Source organism: Gorilla gorilla, chromosome 6 (genome assembly GCF_029281585.2).
Source record: "Gorilla gorilla gorilla isolate KB3781 chromosome 6, NHGRI_mGorGor1-v2.1_pri, whole genome shotgun sequence".
In the NCBI taxonomy this organism is placed as follows: Eukaryota; Metazoa; Chordata; class Mammalia; order Primates; family Hominidae; genus Gorilla; species Gorilla gorilla.
Genome location: NC_073230.2, coordinates 159200901 through 159222149, shown reverse-complemented (window position 1 = coordinate 159222149; position 21249 = coordinate 159200901). Strand labels below are relative to the sequence as shown.

Sequence of the window (21249 nt, the reverse complement as noted above, 5' to 3'; positions counted from 1 at the left end):
AAGGGTGGTTCAGAAAGGAAAGTGAGACCACGTGGAATATTCCATCCATTTTCTCTTCTGCAACACCAGACTGATAAGGATCCAAGCCAGTCAAGACAGCCAGCCCACTTCAGACATGCCCCAGACAGGAATAGAAGCAGCGTGTTTGGCTCTCTCCTGCACAGCTACCTCCTCAGGCAGCCAAGCCTCAGCAGAGCCCACCTCGCTCATGCCTGCCTGACCATCACACACATACCAGTTCTGGAGTCGGGCCCAACCACACGCACACCTTGGGCAGGGGGCTGGCAGGGATGGAGAAGGACATCAAACCATTCACTCCTTCCAAAAATATTTATTGGATGTCTACGACGTGCCAGCACTGGCCCTGGTGCTGGGAATATGCTTGGCTCTCCCTCGCCACAGCCTCTGGCTTCCATCCTTGGTATCGCCGAGTCTTGGCAACTCTCCCACAGGGGCAGCCCCCGGCCATCCTGAAGCGTGGGCAGGACCGGCTGGTGCCACAGCTGACCAGTCCAGACCTAAGCCACTTCACACCAGAGACTCTCCCAGCGTCCCCACCAGACCCCTCACTCGGTGCTTGAAGCCTGGGGTCCAACCTCTGAAGAGGGTGGTCACATCCCGGCCCGCGGTGAGGAACTCGGATCTTCCCTCCTCCCTCAACCCACGCTGGACCTTTCCCAGCACCCTTTGGGACGCTTCTACAACTGTTCTCAGCCCTTCAGAGCCTTAAGGAATCCACCGGTCCCGCTCTAAGGGGTTCTAAGAGCCAGCAATCCTGGCCACCCCCACTCCCCACACACACCCCGCAAACATCCCCCGCACCACCACGGGTCCGCTGAGGTCCAGTCCACTAGCGCGCCTCCTCCTTGGGGCTGCACGCAGGGGCCGCGCGGTGCACGCGCTGGTGCTTGAGCAGGTGCTGCTTCTGGCTGAAGCCACGGCCGCAGGCGGGACACAGGTAGGGCCGCTCGCCTGTGTGGTTGCGCCGGTGCCGCGTCAGGTTGGGCTTCTGGCTGAAGCGGCGGCCGCACTCGGGGCACGGGTAGGGCCGCTCACCCGTGTGGATGCGCTGGTGGATGGTGAGCGCCGACCACCACGAGAAGCTCTTGCCGCACTCGTTGCAGATGAACTGGCGCGGCTCGCCAGGCCCAGCGAGGCCCGCTTGTCCCCGGCCCCACAGCGCGTCCCGGGCCCCCGGGGACCGTTGGGAGCTCCGCGCCCTCGCGGCCAAGCCCGGGATGGCCTCGGCCTGCGGCTGGTCGCCCGGTTCCCCGGCCGGAACGGCGGGCTCAGCGACAGCGTGGGCGCGCTGGTGGGCGCGCAGCGCGGCGCGGCTGCGGCAGCTCTTACCGCAGCTGGGGCAGGGCGCAGCCTGGGCGCCGGGCAGGTGCGTGCGCAGGTGCTTGAGCAGGTGCTGCTTCTGGCGGAAACCGCGGCCGCAGTGCGGGCAGGGGTGCGGGCGCTCGCCTGTGTGGTTGCGCAGGTGCCGCGTCAGGTTGGGCTTCTGGCTGAAGCGGCGGCCGCACTCGGGGCACGCATAGGGGCGCTCGCCAGTGTGGATGCGCTGGTGGATGTTCAGCGACGACCACCAGGTGAAGCTCTTGCCACACTCGTTGCAGATGAACTGGCGCTGCTCGCCCGGCCCCTCGGGGCCGGAGACCGCGGTCCGGGCCCCGGGCTGGCCCCACCAGCCCTGGCAGAGCCCCAGCCAGGCCCACTCGGGGCGCCCCCGCGGCGGCCCCGGCTGCAGGCGACAGGCCCGGCGTGCCGCCGCGTCCCGAATCAGCTCGTGCAAGCCGGCGCGGGAGCCCTGGCGGTCCCGGGCGTGCGCGCGCTGGTGGATGCGGAGGCCCACCTGGTGACGGAAGCAGCGCTCGCACTCGGGGCACGAGTGGGTGGCGGGCCGGGAGTGGGTCTTCTGGTGCTTGAGCAGGTGCTGCTTCTGGCTGAAGCGCCGCGCGCACTCGGGGCAGCAGAAGGGTCGCTCGCCCGTGTGGTGCCGCTGGTGGCGCGCCAGGTTCGGCTTCTGGCTGAAGCTCTTGCCGCACTTGCCGCAGAGGTACGGCTTCTCCCCGGTGTGGGTGCGCTGGTGGATCTTCAGGGACGACCACCAGCTGAACCTCTTCCCGCAGTCCAGGCATACAAAGTGACCCTCGCCGGAGGAAAGCGAGGGGCTCAGGGGGCCGGAGGCTGACCCGGGAGCCCGGCCTGCCAGCCCCGCATCCTGCTCAGTGGGAGGGGCCCACCTTGGACTCCCAGACTCCTCCTGTCCCCCCAGGGCTCGAGGCCGCCCCATGGTCTGGCGTGGCGGGAGGCCCCGGTGCTGCTGAAAGATGTTCTCCTTGTCCTTCTCCACAAGCATGGCCTGCGGCGCCAGCGTCTGCAGCAGCCGCTCCGGCTTCTCCTGCTTGACCTTCATCACCAGCCCAGCTCCTGCCAGAGGCAAGCGGGAGAGAGGAGGGAGAGAGGTCACTGCTGCTCCGCTGGGTGGGATGGAGAGAAGGAGCAAGAGAGAGGGAAGGGGTGCGGGAGGGCAGAGAAGGGCTGAAAAGAGGGCACGAGAAAAGGCAGAAGGGAAAGATTTTTAAACGAACATAAGAAAACAGGGGCAAGAGAAGAAAAAAGAGTAGGGAAGGCAGAAAGGACAACAAGGGCAGGTTAAGATATAGAAAGGAGTGAAGGAGAAAAATACAAGAAAGGAACCTTAAGTGAATCACTCGGGTGCCAGGCCACAGGATCCCCGAGGCACCGGCTGCTCTGCCTTCTCCACCCTGAGGCCGAGGAGATGCAGAGAAGGTTAAAGAAACCGATCCAGTGAAATCTGCTGACCCAGGGGGCAAGGAGAAAGTGGCCAAGCTGCAACACATACCATTCTTTTTCTAAGAGGATCCACGTGCTGGAAGCTTTCTAAGCAAAGGCATGCTCAGTCCCTCAGTGGTCAGGGAGACCAACCCCTGGGTCACTGCAGCACCGTCTATACTGTCGGGGCCCCTGCTCCAAGGCAGAAGCCATGGCGGGGGAGCACTTCACCTGCTGGGACCTTGGCTGTCTGGCAACTCATCTTCCTTCAACAAAACCAAGAACAAGAAAGTAGGCCAGAAAGACCTCAGCACCCAAAAGAGGTGTCGCCTTGCCTTTGTGTTAAATCCAATCCACTTTACTCATGGGGGTCCCACACCCACTGCTCCCAGCCCACACTTGGGCCGTGCACAAGTCTACAGAGGCACTTTGTCTTCCCAGCTCACAGAATAAGAAGCCATAAAGAAACCATCTGCCACAGACACTAAAGAATGCATACTGTGTGATTCCATTTATGTGAAGAGGAGAAACTGGCAAAACGAACCCACGAGTTAGAAGTCAGGATAATGCCCTATTACAGAGGGCACTGTGGGTGGAAGGCAGCATGGGCTCTGAGGTTCTGGCAATGTTCTCCATTGATGTGGGTGCTAGTTACAGGGGAATGTTTGCTTTATAAGAATTTATAGAGCTTGTGATCTATGCACCTTTCCAAAAAGGTTTACATGTAATTAAAAGTAGGTGGAATAAAACAGCTGTGAACAAAGAAAAGAGAAAAATCTTTAAACAGACGTCAACGTTACAAACACAACAAAATAAACCCAAAGGAAGTAGAAGAACGGCATTAATAAAGATAAAAACAGATTATAGATAAGGGACACGTAGCCGCAAAAAGGATTCTGAAAATCCCCAAATATGGACTTTATATAAATAAATTTGAAAATCTATATGAAATAGAAGAATTTTGCAAGAAAATGTAAACTAAAACTGACCCAAGAGTAGGTAGAAAATCTGACTACATAAACAACTAAAAGAGACTGAGAAGAACATCTCAGTGTACCTCAAAAATGGGTAACAGGCTCTGTAACTATATAAACAGGTGCTGCTAAAGCCTCAAGGGAAGGACTTTTTCCACCTTATATGAACTGTTACAGTGAATAGGAGCAAAGGGAAAGAAAAGTCTACAAGGTTAGCATAACTCCAGTATCAAGAAAAGAATGGAGGTGGGCAAAAGGTTTATCATTCTTTGAACATAGACACAAACATTAGCAAAGCAAGTTCAGTGGTATCAAAATAATAACATACCCTAACCTTGCTGAGATTTTCCCCAGGAAAGCAAAGATGGCCCAATATAATTTATAACATTACCTTATTAAAAGTGAAAAAACTCCCAATAGATGTGAAAAAGTCATATGATAAAATTCAACATTATTTCTGGAGGGAAGGATCAAAGGAGGGAGAAGGTAGGGAAAGAGAAAGAGGGGAGGGAGGGAGAGAGAGAGAGAGACAGAGAAGAAAGCTCCTAGCAAACTAAGAATAGAGGAAACTAAGTTGACAAAGAATGTACTCTAGAAATTACAGCGAACATTATAACCAAAGGCAAAAGATTAGAAGCCCATTACAGGTAGAAACAAAATGCGATGCTCACCATCCCTGAAATCAGCCAGCTGTCCTTGAGGAACTAGCCAAGGCAGAGGGGAAAACAAAGAGAAATGCATCAACATTGGAAAGGAGAGGAAGCTGCCATTTGCTTATGATTATTAACAACCTGGAATGTGCAAGGGAATCCACTGAGAAATAGAAATAAGAGTTCAGCAAGATTGCCCAGTACAAAAACATACAAAAATCACTTTTTAAAAAATGGCAATACAAGTAACTAGGAATATACCTAATAAACATGCAAAACATATACAAAGAAAACTATTAAACTTTACTAAAGAGATAAAGAAAACTAAAGAAAAGGAGCAATATATATCATATTCTTAGATGAGAAGCCAAAGATGTTCTTCACTCTGAAATAATGTTTAAATTCAGTGTAATCCTATTTAAGTGAATTGTAAAATTTATCATCTATACAAATTGCCCAGAAAATCCTAAAAATGAACAAAGAAGAATTTGGCTTATACGACATTAAAAGCAAAAATGCTACCACTGTACACATATGAATGGCTAGAATTGGCCGGGCAGAGTGGCTCATGCCAGTAATCCCAGCACTTTGGGAGGCCGAGGCAGGTGGATCACCTGAGGTCAGGAGTTCAAGACCAGCCTGGCCAACATGGTGAAACCCCATCTCTACTAAAAATACAAAAAATTAGCTGGGCGTGATGGCAGGCACCTGTTATCCCAGCTACTCAGAAGGTTGAGGCAGGAGAATCACTTGAACCCAGGAGGCAGAGGTTGCAGCAAGCCGAGATCACACCATTGCTCTCCAGCCTGGGCAACGAGAGCAAAACTCTGTCTCAAAAAAATAAAAATAAAATAAAATAAATGAGAGTGGCTAGAATCCAGATCACTGGCATGTGCACACAGTGAGGCAGAGCAGCAACAGGGGCTCTTTCCTTCCTGGTGGAAATGCAAAGTGCTGCCACCACTCTGGAAGGCAGTTCAGCAGTTTCTTACAAAGCTAAATACAGGCTTACCATCCAATCCAGCAGTCGCTCTCCTAGGTATTTACCCAAAAGAGCTGAAAACCTCTGTCCACACAAAAAACTACACATGGATTTTTACAGCTTTATTCCTAACTGCCAGAACTGGGCAGGAACCACAATGTCCTTCAGTGGGTGAATGGATAACTCCGCATGATGGAATATTAGTCAACAATAAAAAGAAGTAAGCTATTAAGTCAAAAAAGCCATGGAGGTACCCTACATGCAAACTTCTAGGTGAAAGACGTCAACATAAAAGGCTACACACTGTATGACTTCAACTATATGACATTCTGGAAAGGGCAACACTACAGAGAGAACTGAAAAACCAGTGGTAGCCAGGGGTTGGGGGGTAGGGAGAGATGAACAGGAGGAGCACAGGGAACTTGGGGGGCAGTGAAATATTCTGTATGATACTATAATAGGGATACGGGACATTATGCCTTTGTCAAAACCCAGGTAAGGTACAGGACCAAAAGAGAACCCTAATGTCAACTACAGACTTTAGGTAATAAAAATGTATCTATATTGGTTCATCAGTTATAACAAATGTACCACATGAATGCAAAATGTTAATAATAGGAGAAACTGGAGCTAAGGTATAGGTGAACTCTACTTTCTTCACAATTTTTCTGTAAAGCTAAAATTGATGTAAAATATAAAGTCTAGGTCAGGCACAGTGGCTCTTGCCTGTAATCCCAGCACTTTGGGAGGCTAAGGCAGGAGGATTGCTTAAGTGCAGGAGTTGAAGACCAGCCTAGGCAACATGGCAACACCTGTCTGTATAAAAAATTTATTAAATTAGCTGGGTGTGGTGGTGCACACCTGTAGTCCCAGCTACTCTGGAGGCTGAGGTGGGAGGACTGCTTGAGCCCAGGAGGCTGAGGCTGCAGTGAGCCCTGATCATGCCACTGCAGAGAGAGAGAGAGAGAGAGAGAGAGAGAGAGACAGAGAGAGAGAGAGAGAGGGAGAGGGAGAGGGAGAGGGAGAGGGGGAGAGAGAGAGAGAGAGAGAGAGAGAGAGAGAGAGAGAGAGAGAGAGAGAGAGAGATCCATTTGGGAAAAAAAGAAAATAAAACCCAACTCTTGACTGACACAGTTGTTATTGTTATTGGCATGGCTCTTTCATGGTGGGCCTGGTGACTTAAGGCTGCAAGTCAGATTCCCTTCCACAAAACAATAAAAGTAAAAGTAAAAATGCTAAATATAATCATTACAATAACGTACAGTACACATAATAGACAAATAGGCCAATGGAACAGAATTGTTTGATACATGATACAAGAGATATTCCAAGTCCATGGAAAAAGGCTATTCATCGACTTAGAACCAACTCTCTCTTTGGGGAAAATATTTAAGTTAGATTCATAGTGAAGATTGTTTATAAAAATCAGTTCCAGATGGACTTAAGTGCCAGCTTAAAAAAAGGAAATGGAAGTATTAGAAGAATTAGGAGAATCTGCTTACAATCCAGAGGTAATTAAAAGCCTTCTTAAACAGGATACAAAAGATAAAAACTAAATTTAAAACATCTGTATGACAAAAGATACTATAAACATAAGTCCGATAGAAATGGGAATTTCCGCCAGGTGCAGTGGTTCACGTCAGTAATCCCAACAATTTGGGAGGCCGAGGCGGGAGGATCACCTGAGGTCAGGAGTTCAAGACCAGCCTGGCCAACATGGTGAAACCCCGTCTCTACTAAAAATACAAAACAATTAGCCGGGTGTGGTAGCACGTGCCTGCAATCCCAGCTACTCAGGAGGCTGAGGCAGGAAAATCACCTGAACCAGGGAGGCAGAGGTTGCAGTGAGCTGATATCACACCACTGTACTCCAGCCTGGGCAAAAAAAGCAAAAACTCTATCTCAAAAAAAAAAAAGAAAGAAAGGAAAAAGAAATGGGAATTTAGAGCAGCATTTTCCCACAGAACTTTCTGCAATAGCAGAAACAGTTTACATCTGAGCTCTTGAACCACATGTGGTTACTGAGCACTTGAAATGTGACTAGTCCAACTAAGAAATGACATTTTTAATTGTATTTAAGTTAATTAATTAATTTTTATTTATTTATTTATTTTTGAGACAGAGTCTCCCTCAGTCACCCAGGCTGGAATGCAATGGCGCGATCTTGGCTCACTGCAGCCTCTACCTCTGGAGTTCAAGTGATTCTCCTGCCTCAGCCTCCCAAGTAGCTGTGATTACATGTGCCCACCACCACACCCAGCTAAGTTTTGTATTTTTAGTAGAGATGGGGTTTCACCATGTTGGCCAGGCGGGTCTCAAACTCCTGACCTCAGGTGATCCACCGAACTGGGCCTCCCAAAGTGCTGGGATTACAGGCGTGAGCCACCGCGCCTGGCCGTACTTAAGTTAATTTAAACCTAAACTTAAACTAGAAGAGTCCTATGTGGCTAGGCCACGTGCTGGACGGTGCAAGTCCAGGAAAAAATGTGTGCAGATATAGAATAGACAAACGCTTAGTATCCAGACTATAAAACAGACTCCTATACATGATAAAAAGAGGTTCAACCCCACTAGTCATCAACAAAATGCAAACTAAAAGTGTAGCATCTTTCAACCCCTCATACCAACAAAAATTTAAAAAATCAATAATACCTCTACTTTACAATATGCATGGACACTACACAGGAGAACAAGTATACACATGGGTATTCTGAGAGCATAAACTGAGGCAGAATTTGTGGAGGACGATCTGACAGTGTTTATTAAAATTAGAAGTGTGGAGAGCCTTCTGGCCCTTTCCAGCCAGCAATTCCATCCCATGTGTTCACCTAAGAAATACTGACATACGAGTGTAAAGAGGAATGTCCAGGAATATTCACTGAAGTGTTCTTTGTAATCAGCAAACAATGGAAAATAACTTAATTATCCTAAAAAATAGTTCCCTTCATAATATGGAATACTATGCATCAAGTAAAAAGAATGGAAAAGAACTATATGTATGCCAATATGAAAAGATTCTCAAAACATTTTAAGAGAAAACAAAAAACAAGTTGAAAAACCATATGAATCATCTGATTGAATTCATAAAAAATTAAACCATATGTCTCTATGTATACACACAGGCATGATCCAGGATGAGTCACACCAATCTGAGACCGGTGGCTGTGCTGTGTCCATCAGGTGGCTGATGGCTGGTTCCCCCTCAGCCCTCTCCAGCCAGAAAGATGACTGTGGGCCAGAGAGCCCCAGGATGCCAGGACAGTGCTGTCACATCCACCTGCCGAAGGGCCCCTGGCGGACGCAAATGACTGGGTTGGGCGAGGTGCTAAGCCCAGCACACATCCCTGGAGGCCCTGGAGCTGAGGTGGAGTGTGCTGGGGCTCCAGCAGCCCCAGGCACACTCCTGAGGGTTCAGGTATCCATATGAAGAGCGCAGGCCACTGGCCTGCCCGTGGAGAGTCCCGAAATAATGGCACCGCTCCTCAGTCATCATGAAAAGGATCATGTTTTAGGTTTTAAGGGTTCAGATAAAATTAGAAGGTGCAAAGCACAGATTATTGCTTGATGAGTACAGTTTCCCAGGTGATGAAAATGTTGTGGAAATAGATGGCAGTGATGGCTACACAACACTGAATGTACTGATGCCACTGAACCGTACACTTAAAAATGGTTACAATGGTAATTGTTGCGTATATTTTGCCATAATAAAACACACACACACACACACACACACACACACACACAAATAAAAATTAAAAGTTGCTTAAAAGAGGTAAGCTGTCAATTGTCTGAAAAACGGGGTCCTCCAGATGAGTGGTTCCCTCAGTCTGGCCAGAGGCCAGTCCCCACGTGCCTCCGTGTCTCCAGGAGTCTAGGTTAGTGTTTTTCAAACTCTTCTCTAAAACCACAGGGTTCCCCAGAAGCTGCTGTAGAGAGGAGAGAGGGCCCCGGCAGACCACAGCTCACATCAACCAGAGCAACCTCACAGTGACTCAGGATCCCAGGTATGAGTCTATCTGGGGAAAGGGCCTTCTATAACACACTGGGCACATGTGCTCTGAGTTCCACTGGAATTTCCAAAACACACATGCAGCTAGGGTGCTCTTGCCACCACCTGGCTCCTCGGACAGGCGTGCAGCTGCATGGCTAGGCTCCCTGAGGGTCTGTGTCCACACACCACACTGCCATGTTTTGCACTTGCGGCCACGTTTCTCTTTTACCCCGCTGCCTGATTTTTGTCTCAGTCTTGGGTCTCCCGACATGATATTCCTGGGAGGGGAGGCGGCTCTTCCCACAGGGGCAATGAGGCAGGGGCCCTGGGGTCTATGGGGCAATTCCCCTGGGAGGGGAGAGGGAGGTAAAGAAACCCGAGTCACACTGTGCCAAAGGGCACGGCTCCCAAGGGTAGCCGGTGTGCTCTGGACTTAACCCTGCCAAGGGGCCTAGAGCCCTTCTGCAGCTGGGCCACACACCACATGCGACAGGGCACTCCAGGAAGGGCTGCAAGTGCTACACACAGACGCCAGGGGCTGCTCCACTCCAGGCGCAGGGACGCTGGGCAGGGGCTCCAGCCAAAAGCACATGACTGTGCGGGCAAACTTTCCACTGGCAGCATGTATTTCATCACAACCAGCTCTAAGCGGCTTAGCCAATAAGGACCCTGAACTTTGAGTGACCCCCAGGAAGCGTTAATGGACTGAACTGAAGACAATGTCCTGACTGATGAGCCACAGGTTTGTTCCAGTCGTCCTACCTAGATTGCCAGTTTTCCGTGTCTAATTAGTATAACCCCACAAACTCCCTGTTCTAGCACGTAAATAACACCTCAATTTCTACAAGGCATGGGTGCACATGTGTCCCCTTGCTGGGCAAGTTAATGGACCAGGCTTTGCCATTTTTTGAGCTCCCACAGCCTCTGTCATTGTTCCATTTTTTGACATGGCTGTCTAAGTCCTGGTCCCCACTCTGAAATTCTGCATCAGTGGGATGTACTAGCTACTGGCTGAGGGCACTGGCTCGCGCCTGGCTTTAGAAAAGATAAGGGCACGTGACCTCAGCGGAGGAGACCCCGGCTCCCCTGCCTCCTCTCTCTTCTCTCTTACCTGTGCCGTTGCCAGCCAGGCCACTCTCCATCCCTGGAGGCCTCCCAGCATCAGTGCCGGCTGTGTCCCTTTCCTGCCATCTGTCAGAAAGAGAAGCAGAAGAAAGAGAATGGGCCTGTGGGACAAGGACAAAACTCAGGGTCCCCAGCCCCCCTCCCATCCCATAAAGCACTCTCTTTTCCAAAGAGCTTTTCTATCCATAGCCACATTCGACATGGGCAGGGGTTCTTTCATTGTAAGCATACCTGCTGAGAAGGTAAAACAGCCATAATTCCCATTTTACAAAAGAGGAAACTGAGACCACGAAGGACCCCTGACGTGCCCAGAGTCATGGAGGTGATGAATGGCAGAGCTGGACAAAAACCCAGGTCTTCTAACTCCCACACCAGAGCCCACACCCTCAACATTCGCAGGGCAGCATGTGATGGACACCACACCTGAGAAGCAGGAGCCTGGAGTAAGGTTAGAGACATGTCTGCGACTGGCCATGAGGAATGCACCTGGAAGGCAGAATGGCCCTACACGTTTCCTCCATCACCCGCCCCCTCTTTCAAAGTCCCCATCCATGTTCTAGCACAAACCCCTCTGGGGAGCTTCGGGGCCAGCCATCTCCATACAAGAACACACGGTCAATTGGGCATTGCTGAGCCCATGCCCAGTTCACTGATCTAGGATTCATCTGTTTTTTTTTTTGAGATGGAGTCTCGCTCTGTTGCCCAGGCTGGAGTGCAGTGGCGGGATCTCAGTTCACTGCAAGCTCCGCCTCCCAGGTTCACGCCATTCTGCCTCAGCCTCCTGAGTAACTGGGACTACAGGAGCCCGCCACCACGCCCAGCTATTTTTTTGTATTTTTAGTAGAGACGGGGTTTCACCACATTAGCCAGGATGGTCTCCATCTCCTGACCTCGTGATCCACCCGCCTCAGTCTCCCAAAGTGCTGGGATTACAGGCGTGAGCCACCGCGCCCGGCCTTCTTTTTTTGTTTTTATGCCCAAGTCTTCTGAGCACTTCCTGAATGGCTCACTCTGTGCCTGGAACATGACAGGATAGATCACACTGCTGTGCAGATGCCCCAGGCCTTTGCCCTGGCTGTCCCCTCACCGCAGATCCCCGCCTGGCTTGCCCCCCTCGCTTCTATCAGCTCCCAGCTTAAATGTCCCCTTCTCAGAGCGGGCATCCCTTGTGCTTCTTTTTTTTTTTTGAGACGGAGTCTTCTTCTGTTGCCCAGGCTGGAGTGTAGTGGCCCGATCTCAGCTCACTACAATCACCACTTCCTGGGTTCAAGTGATTCTCCTGCCTCAGCTTCCTAAGTAGCTGGGATTACAGGTGTGCGCCACCACACCCAGCTAATTTTTGTATTTTTAGTAGAGACAGGGTTTCACCACATTGGCCAGGCTGGTCTCGAACTCCTGACCTTGTGATCTACCCACCTCGGTCTCCCAAAGTGCTGGGATTACAGGCATGAGCCACCGTGCTGGTCCCTGGCGCTCCTATTTACAGTCACCAGCCTAACTCCACCTCCTGTTTCCTCTCTTACATTTCTGCCACCTGACATGATCTTAACTTTTCTGTTCCCCACCACAGCAAGGTCAGGAGCTCTTCATGCTTGCCGCTGGATCCGCAGGGCTCAGAGCAGAGCCGGGCACACAGAGGGCCCGTAACAAACGCAGGTGGCAGGAATGTGCTGCCCTGCCTGGCCAGGAGCTGTGCAGCCTGAAGACTCATCTGCTCCTCGCTGGGGGTGCACCTCTCCTAAGGACAGGGATGTGGTCCCGTGCGCCTGTACCCCCTAGCAGAGCAAAGATGTGGCTGCCCCACAGAGATGCACAGCTCGTCCTTCCTGCTGCCTCAGGGAGGGGCTCTTCCAGATTTCAGTCAGCCCCGCCTCCCAGGCACCCTGGCTCGGCCACCCCCACAGAAAAACCCACCCCAGGGCCCGAGAGCCTCGCAGAGACCCAGACTCCCTCTCCTAGGTCCCCTTCAGAGCCCAGACACTGGGGGCACACACCCAGACTGGGAATCTGGACCCTGACAAGAGACGTCGGGGGAGGGGTGAATATGAATGTAGAAAATGCAGAAAGTCATCTTCCCTGGTGCAAAGAGAAGAAGAGACACCCACTTTTTTCAAGAGCATTTTGTTTAGAAACTTCTAATTAATAAGCTCTATCTCTGTCTTTTTGAGATGCATGTGAATCTTTATTTTTTATTTTTGCAGTAAATGCTCCTCAAGTAGAAATAAATCTTTTTAAAAGTCAAATAAGGCTGGGCACGGTGGTTCATGCCTGTATTCCCAGCACTTTGGAAGGCTGAGGTGGGTAGATCACCTGAGGTCAGGAGTTTGAGACAAGCCTGGCCAACGTGGGGAAACCCCGCCTCTACTAAAAATACAAAACTTAGCTGGGTGTAGTGGCACATGTCTGTAATCCCAGCTACTCGGGAAGCTGAGACAGGAAAATTGTTTGAACTCAGGAGGCAGAGGTTGCAGTGAGCCGAGATTGTGACAGAGTGAGACTCTGTCTCAAAAAAAAGCTAAATAAGCCTTCTGCCAACATTACAACCCAGGACTGTCTTTCCCAAGGTCCTGGGGGCCATTTCTTTGAAATTTAAGTATCAAGGAAGACATCACCCCTGCCTCCCAGTCTCCATGGGAGGGTAGAAGCCTAATTTCAGCAGGTGCCTGGCTCCAAATCACAAAACTATCTCCTGTCATAAAAATATAAGAACTTTATTTTTCCTGTGGGTAAAGGCAATTAGCTAACACAGATGGTCACTCCAATTATGAGGTGAATTTAGGACGACCTGCCTGCGTGTGACAAATGGTAATGTCCAGTCCTCTTGCTGGAGGGCTGGTTGCTGTTTATCCTGAGAACATGTCTGTAACGGGCTGCACCTGCCGGCTATATGCAGGCTGAGAGCTTCCGTCTTTGCAGTTACTCAGGGATTGCAGGCTCAGAGCTCCCGTCTTTGCAGTCACTCGGGGTATTGCAGGCTCAGAGCTCCCGTCTTTGCAGTCGCTCAGAGTATTGCAGGCTCAGAGCTCCCGTCTTTGCAGTCGCTCGGGGGATTGTCCATGGTGCGCACCACATTCTGGTTTCATGCACATTCAATCTTTTAAAAGCTGTTTTTCTCTTCTACTTTTGCAAAGAGCTTTTCTGGGTTGGCAAGAGATTTTGTTTTCAATTCTATTTCCCCAACAGGGGTCTGTAAGCATGCCTACCATGGTTTCTTACAGAACCTGCTTGTGGTGCAGAGAAAAGGCGAGCAGTGGGGAAGGGGGCGGGAGGAGCCCCTGGTGGGGCTCTGATGGGTGCTGGGGGCTCCTCCCTCCCTCGCCACCCTCCTCCCTTGGGGCCACTCTGTGAGCTTCTGCATGCCACATCTTGGGAAACCTCTCACCAACTGGACTTAACATCCACCTGAAGAGGCGCAGAGGGGCTAGTGGACAGAGAAGCCACCTTGGTAAGGGGAACTCAGACCGAGGAGGGCAGAGCCCAGGCCAGAAATTCAGGAGGACAGAAGGATGGGCCTGGGTCTCCACAGAGCGAGACCCCCAAGGCAAATCAAAGACAGTCCTACTTCACCCACCCTGCCTCCCAAGAGGTATTAGGACCTAACAGCCACTCCGGGTAGTAGCAGGCCTTCCACTGTCCAGGACCTCCCAGAGCAGCTCCTCCCTCGAGCCTCGGTGCCTCTGTCTCGGGCCATACCAGGGCTCGAGGGGAAGCAGCCTGTGGCTTATGTAAGAACAGAAATGGAGACAGAAGGAAGAGGACCCAAGAGGAAGAAGTGAGAAATTCAAGGGGGGAAACACAGAGGACAGGAATGAGGGGAGGCCAAGTCTTTGGGGACCCGCCTCTACCTGTGTGCTCAGGTGGGCTATGTCTGGGAAATGGCACAGCAGGTGTCCTACAGACAAAATCCAGGAAAGCCCTCCATGTGTCATGTTCCAGGCTGCCCTAAGCTTCTCTCCTATTCTGCCTTTCACTCTGCTCTGTGCATGGCGGGCCCCTCCTAACCTACCATCCTGACATGTCCTCGGCCACCTGGAGACACCCAGGAGCCAGGTGAGCAGGCTGCCCAGCAAAGCGCCCCGGCTGGAAGACAGGCATCAAGGGCCAGATGCGCCATCTCCCACCAGTGCCCACACCAAGTCTTGGAAGGCCGCTTTGTCTATCGCACAAGGGCCCCCGGGCCCCTACCGGACCACTTTTCCTCTCTGCTGCCCCTCGGGCTCTGAGGGGAGCAGGACACACAGGGGCCCCCTTCCCACGCCTGGCTCTGGCCCGGCCCTCCGCGCACCGGGTCAGGCTGCAGTTCAGTTAAGAGCCTCACAGTGGGCAGGCCTCAGCCTGGGCCCAGCTGCCATGACAACTGAGGACCAACCACACAAAGAGGGGATTGAGCTAGCAGCAGGTGGAGAGGCCCGGGGCAGGGGGAGGCAACAAAGGAGCTTTGGTTGTGGCAGAGACTTGGGGGTGGGGCGGCCAGACAGCAGCTGGGGGAGGAGAAAGGCCACAGGCCAGAAAGAGGCAAGGTCCTCCCCATCGCCGCCCCTGGAACCTCCCACCAGCCCAGCACAGCTCTCACAGCCTCAGCGCCCCAGGTCGGGCATTCAGAAGCAGACCATGCCACAGGTATCATCTGCTGCTAGTGGAGCGGGAGCAGGATCTGCCACTAGGCGCTAAGGCTTTTGGGGGTGGGGGCAGCTCCCCAAACCCCAGCCAAAGGCCCAGTATCAGGCCCTTCTCAGCCCTGAGGTCCCAGCAGGTCCTCACTTGCTGGGCACAGCTCAGCTGGTCTTCCATAGGAGACCCCCACAGAAACTGGCCTCTCCAGTCCCAGCCCATGCCCAGCCAATGCCTCCCTGCCATGCTGCCCCTTTCTATAGCCTCATCCTTCTCAACTCCACCGGGTCCCCAGCGCCTCCCTGCCCACTCCTGCAACCCATACCTGACTGCTATGTCCTCACCCAGTCCTCTCTCCCTGTGAGACCCCTCACTCAGGTTAGCCCCAGGGAGCGGGGGCTTGCTCCCACACCTGCGCGTCCCTCATATGCAGAAGGTGTGTAATGTGTATTGAATGAATGAACGGATGAGTGAATGAAACAATGAAGGACCCAAGAGGTGGCTCCTCAGGCTCCAGTCTTCTGTCACTATTAAGAAATCCCTCAGGACCAGGCAATGGTATTCTCTGCCTCTGATTTCAGTTAATAGCAGATGTTTTTAATTTAAATATATGATCATAGGGACATGAGAAACTGATGTAAATGCTAAACGACACACAAACACACCCAGATACAATCATATCTAAATACAGCTAAGTAAACAAAAGTTCAAAGACACAAAACTACGTGAGAACACCTGCAAAACTGTCTATGCAAATACAGAGAATGTGAGATATTTTTTAAAACTCACAGACACACCTACAGATCCACAGACACACAAACGTGCCACTGTGAACCAGGGCAGCACGAATCACTGCACAGCACACTTAGGAACACAGAAATGCAAAGCCACCCATGACACAAGTATCCTTGTACACCCATGGCCATCCCATCAGGGCCACTTGCTCCAAGGAAAAGAACTCAGGTAGAAACAGAAGCAACATACCCTCATCGAGCCAGGAGGCTGGGGCCATAAGTCACCGTTGGATGACCTGCGCTGGGGTGGGATAAGTCAGCAGGAGCTGCAGCTGGCTGGAGAGACATTACAGCAAGACAGAAAGCCCTAGAGACAATGAGCCTGTGTCCGGCAAGCCTGGTGCAGCCTAAGATCCTCAGGGCCTGGCCTGTGGGCTCTGGCCCAAGGGGATGCAGCGGGCCCTCTCCCCTTCAGCCATCTTTGGGTGACCCTCAGCCGCCACCTGGCTGGCTCCTCAGCCCTAGTCTCCCCCTAGAAGCCCACTGCCTGAGGCTGGCAGGGATGTCCTTCTCAAGGCCACCCTTCCTGGTCCCTCCCCTCAGGACCCCATGTCTTAATCAAGAACCCCAAGTCCCAGCCCACCCACCACTGAGCCGCTGCTAGTCCCTGGCCAGTCATTGCAGCGCTTTGAGCTCAGGTTCCTGATGGCGCAGGTGAATGGAAATACCTGCTCCCTGAGTTTGGGAGGAGCACCACAGGGCGGCAAGCCTGAGCCGGATGCATCGGGCAGTATCTGTACAAGCCTCTCTGCCAGCGTCCCCGCTGCCACTCACTCTTCCTAAGCCATCACTCCTTCCAGCCAGTTCGGAATCTCAGAGGCCCCCAGCGCCACACAGGAGCCTCCACGCTCCACCATGCAGGAGGAAGAGGGTTTGCCATGGCTCTGGTTGTGGCACTGTCTGCAGAGCCCTCCACTTACCAGGGTGGTTCTGCATGCCCCTCCCAGAGGTCCCACCCCAAACCAGGTGGGCATCCCCTCCCCCACCTGGAGGCCTCCATCCCCACACCCAGCATCAGGCACCCTGAAGCCTCCCACAACTCCCCTGTCCCACCCCCCATGACCCACCCTGCTCCTCTCCAACTTCCCGGATCCCACTCAGCACAAGGCCACCCCCACTGTGACCACTCTCCCAGCCCTGACCCTTCCCCTCTTCCTACTCCACCATCTTCAGACCTCAGTCTCCCAAACACCCCAGTCCTCAATCTGGGGAGGGAACAGAGGAGGGGAGCCAAGGGAAAGGGCAGGCCACTGTCCAACCCAAAGAGCAGGCCATAGTGGAAAAAGCCGCTGAGAGGCCCCAGACAGGGACTGAGATTGGGTTTGCTTCTGGTTAGCCACATGATCCCAGGCAAACCACTTTCCTTCTCTGGGCCTCAGTTTCCCCACCTGAAAATGGAAATAACGCTTGCTCGTGGTACAGAATTGTTATATCAAGTGGGGCGGGGGCGGTGGGGGGTGGGGATGGCGGGACGCAAACAGTGTGAGAGGACTCTGAGAGACATTCCCAAGGTGCAAGACAAATTCGATTTAGGTTGTTGCTGTTGCCATCACCCACTCCCCACTCAGGGTTATAAGAACTGTACCTCAGGGTATGAACAGCCAGCCCGGTTTCATGGCTTCAGTTTGCTCCCCTCAACATTCCCAGGAGACCTGATCTGCATGCAGGCAGGTCACCTGCCTTATCCACTATGCCTGCCCACCTCCCAGAGGTCCCCAATTCAACCCCAGCCATGATCCTGAGGTACCTCCTTCCAAGACTTCCTTCACCGGCCAGAGGTAAACACCCTTGCTGGAACTGTCCCACCCACACCTCCCCTGCGCCACACCCCTGGCCCCCTCCTCCTCACCCACCTCCCTTCAGAGGCGAGAGCTGCACTTACATTCCTCGGCCCCAATTCTAATATTCAGGAACCTGTCAGGGCCTGCAGCTAGCTGAAGGCCGAGGATAAACCCAGCTGCTAACAATCTCTGAACAGGTGTCACATTTTAATTAATAAACACGTTTCCATCCCTTGCTGCATTCAAAGGACCTTGGGAAAGCAAAGTGAGATGGAGCAGGGACCCCTTCAGGCACCTGCTGTGCCCTCCAATCATGAAAATAAAGGAAAATCTTGAGTTCTTTCCAGGGAAATTCCAGGCACCTAGCTGGTCCTGAGAAGTAAATGTGCAACCTGATAAGAAGGTAATCGTAGCTAAAACAATAGCAAGGAAGTCAGACCACACGAAACGTGTGGTTGCCTATAGAAACTAAAGGTAACATCTTAGCATATGTCCTTGAGTTGTTTTTCAGAAACCCAGACCCCCACCAAATGGACTTGCTGGCACGCACACCTCGGATAAGAGGGAACTGAGAACTCAACTCTGCTCATCTTTCCCCATTGCACCCCGACACGCCCCATCCTCTCGTGGCTCTTGAACTCACCGTGTCCTCGCACCCTGTGACCAACCTTGGAAGGCCCTTGCTCAGTTCTCCCCTTCCCAGCCCAGATTAGGGAACGCTTTGACCAGGAAGCCTTTTTGGACACACCAGGCTCAGCCAGGAACCCCTTCTCTGTTTAACCTGTGCACCTAGGACCATCTACATGGAATCATCATTGTCATCAATTTGTTAGTCTGCACAAGACTACATGCATCTTAACACAGGGTCCTTCTCTCTCCCCTGCACCCAGTACAGGCTCCACACACAGTAATCCATTAATAAAAACTGTCATAAGGGAACACCTAAATAAAAGAAATTTCAGTACAAAACAGATTTGAAGCACGGAAGCATGAACCTTCAAGCTGAAAGGAGACAACTGCCATCTAATCTCTTCATTTTACAGATGAACATGGGAACAGTTAGCTGTGAAGCCTTGGGCTGTCGTCCGCCTCCAACCCCTGGGGCTCTGACCACACCCAGCCCCAGCTCAGATCATCTTGCTCAAAGGGCTGAAGGAGGACCCATCTCCACACCTTCCACATGTAGATATCCTCAACGTTCTTCACAGAGGGGATGCCCGCACCCCGCCCCACCGACTTCGCGGCTGCTGTGCCCATCTTCCTAGAGAGGAGTTCTCCGCCACACCCGACACCACACACTTCCAACTTCTGCGGTGCTTCCCTCTCACTTATCTCCACCCCCAATCCTTATCCCCGCTCGTTTAATCACACATTTATTGGTCACCTACTATGTGTCTGTCACCCTGCAGCGAGCATTGGGGTTCCTGCCCCCAGAAACTGATCTATCAGGGAGGCGAACAGGGACGGGGAACTCGGAACAACGGGACAGCCCAGGAGGGACCGCCCGCGGGCGACCCCTCTACTCGCCACCGCGTCCTCCCTCCATTCTCACTAGCCTCCCTCCTAACCTCGCTGCCCTTCCCTGGCGCCCTCCCCACCCTCGGCCGTGCCCCTTTCCCCTCGGCTGTGTCGGGGCAGAGGGAACGCTTGAGACCCGGGGCTCGGGGGGCGCGCGGGCTCGGGGGACGCGCGGGGCTCGGGGCACCCCAGGCCCCCGCCCCATCCCTCCGCCCCAGCCCGGGCCGGGCGGAGGCAGCACAGGAGGAGCGGGGCCGGGCGCTGGTCCATCCCTCGCACCGCCCCTCCCCGCCCAAAATGCAGAGGGACTCGGAGGGAGGCGACGGGGAAATAAATACCTTTGACTTTGTGGCTAAGGTTAACGGGAACTGCCACCCCGAGGGCGACTTGGGCACCGGGCTCCCGGCCCTGGCCATTCCCGGGGCAGGCGGGGCGGGCACGGGTGCCTGATTGGCTGGCGGGCCTGGCCATCCCCGGGGCCGCCCAGCCACTCCATTGGCTGCCCCGCTCAGATGACCCGCCCGGCCCTATCGGAGCAGCCCGCGGGGCGGCTCCTTTGTTCTCTGGAGCCAATAGCCGAGGGGGGAGGGCTGACCTCGCCCCCGGCGGGCGCGCAAGGCCCAGGCGCTGTGAACGCGCTAGCCGCCGGCCGCGGGGCCCCTGGGCCGCGGGGAGGAGACCTTGTGAGGTCGCGCCCCAGATGGCCGGCGGCGTCCTGGTACCCCTGCCAGGCCTGGACTCCGCCTGCGACCCCGTTGTAACGCCTGAACTCAGCGCACGTTCGCCGAGCGCCACAGCGCGCCGGACGCTGTTTCTCCCTGCTGGGGACCCATCGGGGCCCGGACAGAAACCCCGGCTGAGGCTGTGGCTGCCCTCAAGCCGCGATAGCCCCACCGTGGGGTGTGATAACTTTTAGGGTTCACTACGAGGGACCTTAGAAATCATTATACTCGACCCCTTCGTTTTCTGTTTCAGGGAGGTGGTCTCGCTCAGACCCCAGTGGCGCGATCATAGCTCAGTGCAACCTCGAACCCGTGGCTCAACCGAACCTCCCAACCTGCTAACTTTTTAAATATTTTGTAGAGACGGGGGTCTCGCCATGTTGCCCAGGCTGGCCTCGACCTCTTGAGCTTAAGTGACCCTGCGGCCTCGGCCTCCCAAAGTGCTGGGATTACAAACCCGCGCCCGGCCTAATCCCTTTGTTTTCTAGCTGAGGAACGGCTCTGAGGTTACGTTACTAGGTCGGGTTACTAGGTAGGGTTCCCATGAGCGGAATCATCTCCGCCCAGTTGCCACCCCGGTCCAGACTGCCAGACCTTCAGGAAGGAGTATCTTCGCAACTCCCCACCCCATTGTAAGGAAATTCCTCACACTTCTCCCTCAAAGGGGGCGCAGCTGGGTCAACTCCCACTGGCAGGATGCTCTCCGGAGCTGCTAGAAGCTGCCTCTGGGGCATGAGGTAGATACAGACAGAAGCTGGGCCTCTGAGACTCTACAAACGGTTGCTGTTGGGCAGGCGGACCTTATTTTCTTCAGTCAACAGCTGATTAAACATTTGCCACAGGCCCGGCTGCGGTTTAGCCTCAGTAGCACAGCAGGAACTGGGGACTGAGATTCGATTTTGTCACTAACTTCATGTGTACTTTTTATAAAAGATACTTTTCTGTTTCTGGACTTTGACTTATTCGTCTATAAAATAGGGTTAATAATTTTCTAGTTGCCTGCATACCTTACTGAGTTTTTACCGTTAATTTGGTTATATTATCTATAGAAGGATTTGTAAAATACAAAATCATACACACCCTATAAAGAGGCCACACATCACTAGCTATCAACACTTTAGAGTCTCATTCTCCTGTTTATTTTTTTAAAGACGGGGTCTTGCTATGTTTCCCAGGTTAAAGTACAGTGGCTATTCACAGGCACAATCATAACGCACTTCAGCCTCAAACTCCTGGCCTCAAGGGATCCTCCCACCTGAACTACACCTGAGACTACTGGCATGCACCACCACACCTAGCTTA

At 52.8% G+C, this 21249-nt stretch overlaps 1 protein-coding gene across 4 annotated transcripts; it reads right to left on the bottom strand.

The window, feature by feature from the left end:
• Positions 1 to 315: 315 nt before the first annotated feature.
• Positions 316 to 19696, bottom strand: ZNF775 (zinc finger protein 775). 4 transcript variants are annotated; one of them, XM_063708848.1, is made up of 5 exons: positions 16595 to 16921; positions 16117 to 16233; positions 10508 to 10587; positions 4445 to 4477; positions 316 to 2433 (listed from the first exon to the last, which is right to left on the bottom strand). In XM_063708848.1, the coding sequence occupies exons 3-5, from the start codon at positions 10536 to 10538 to the stop codon at positions 851 to 853; spliced, it is 1647 nt and encodes a 548-aa protein (XP_063564918.1). In that variant the 5' UTR covers positions 10539 to 10587; positions 16117 to 16233; positions 16595 to 16921; the 3' UTR covers positions 316 to 850. The 4 variants fall into 4 exon arrangements, with proteins under 4 accessions (XP_063564918.1, XP_063564917.1, XP_055248355.1 ...); XM_063708847.1 differs by having other exon boundaries at positions 16117 to 16202; XM_055392380.2 differs by lacking the exons at positions 16117 to 16233; positions 16595 to 16921 and adding an exon at positions 19564 to 19696.
• Positions 19697 to 21249: the final 1553 nt, after the last annotated feature.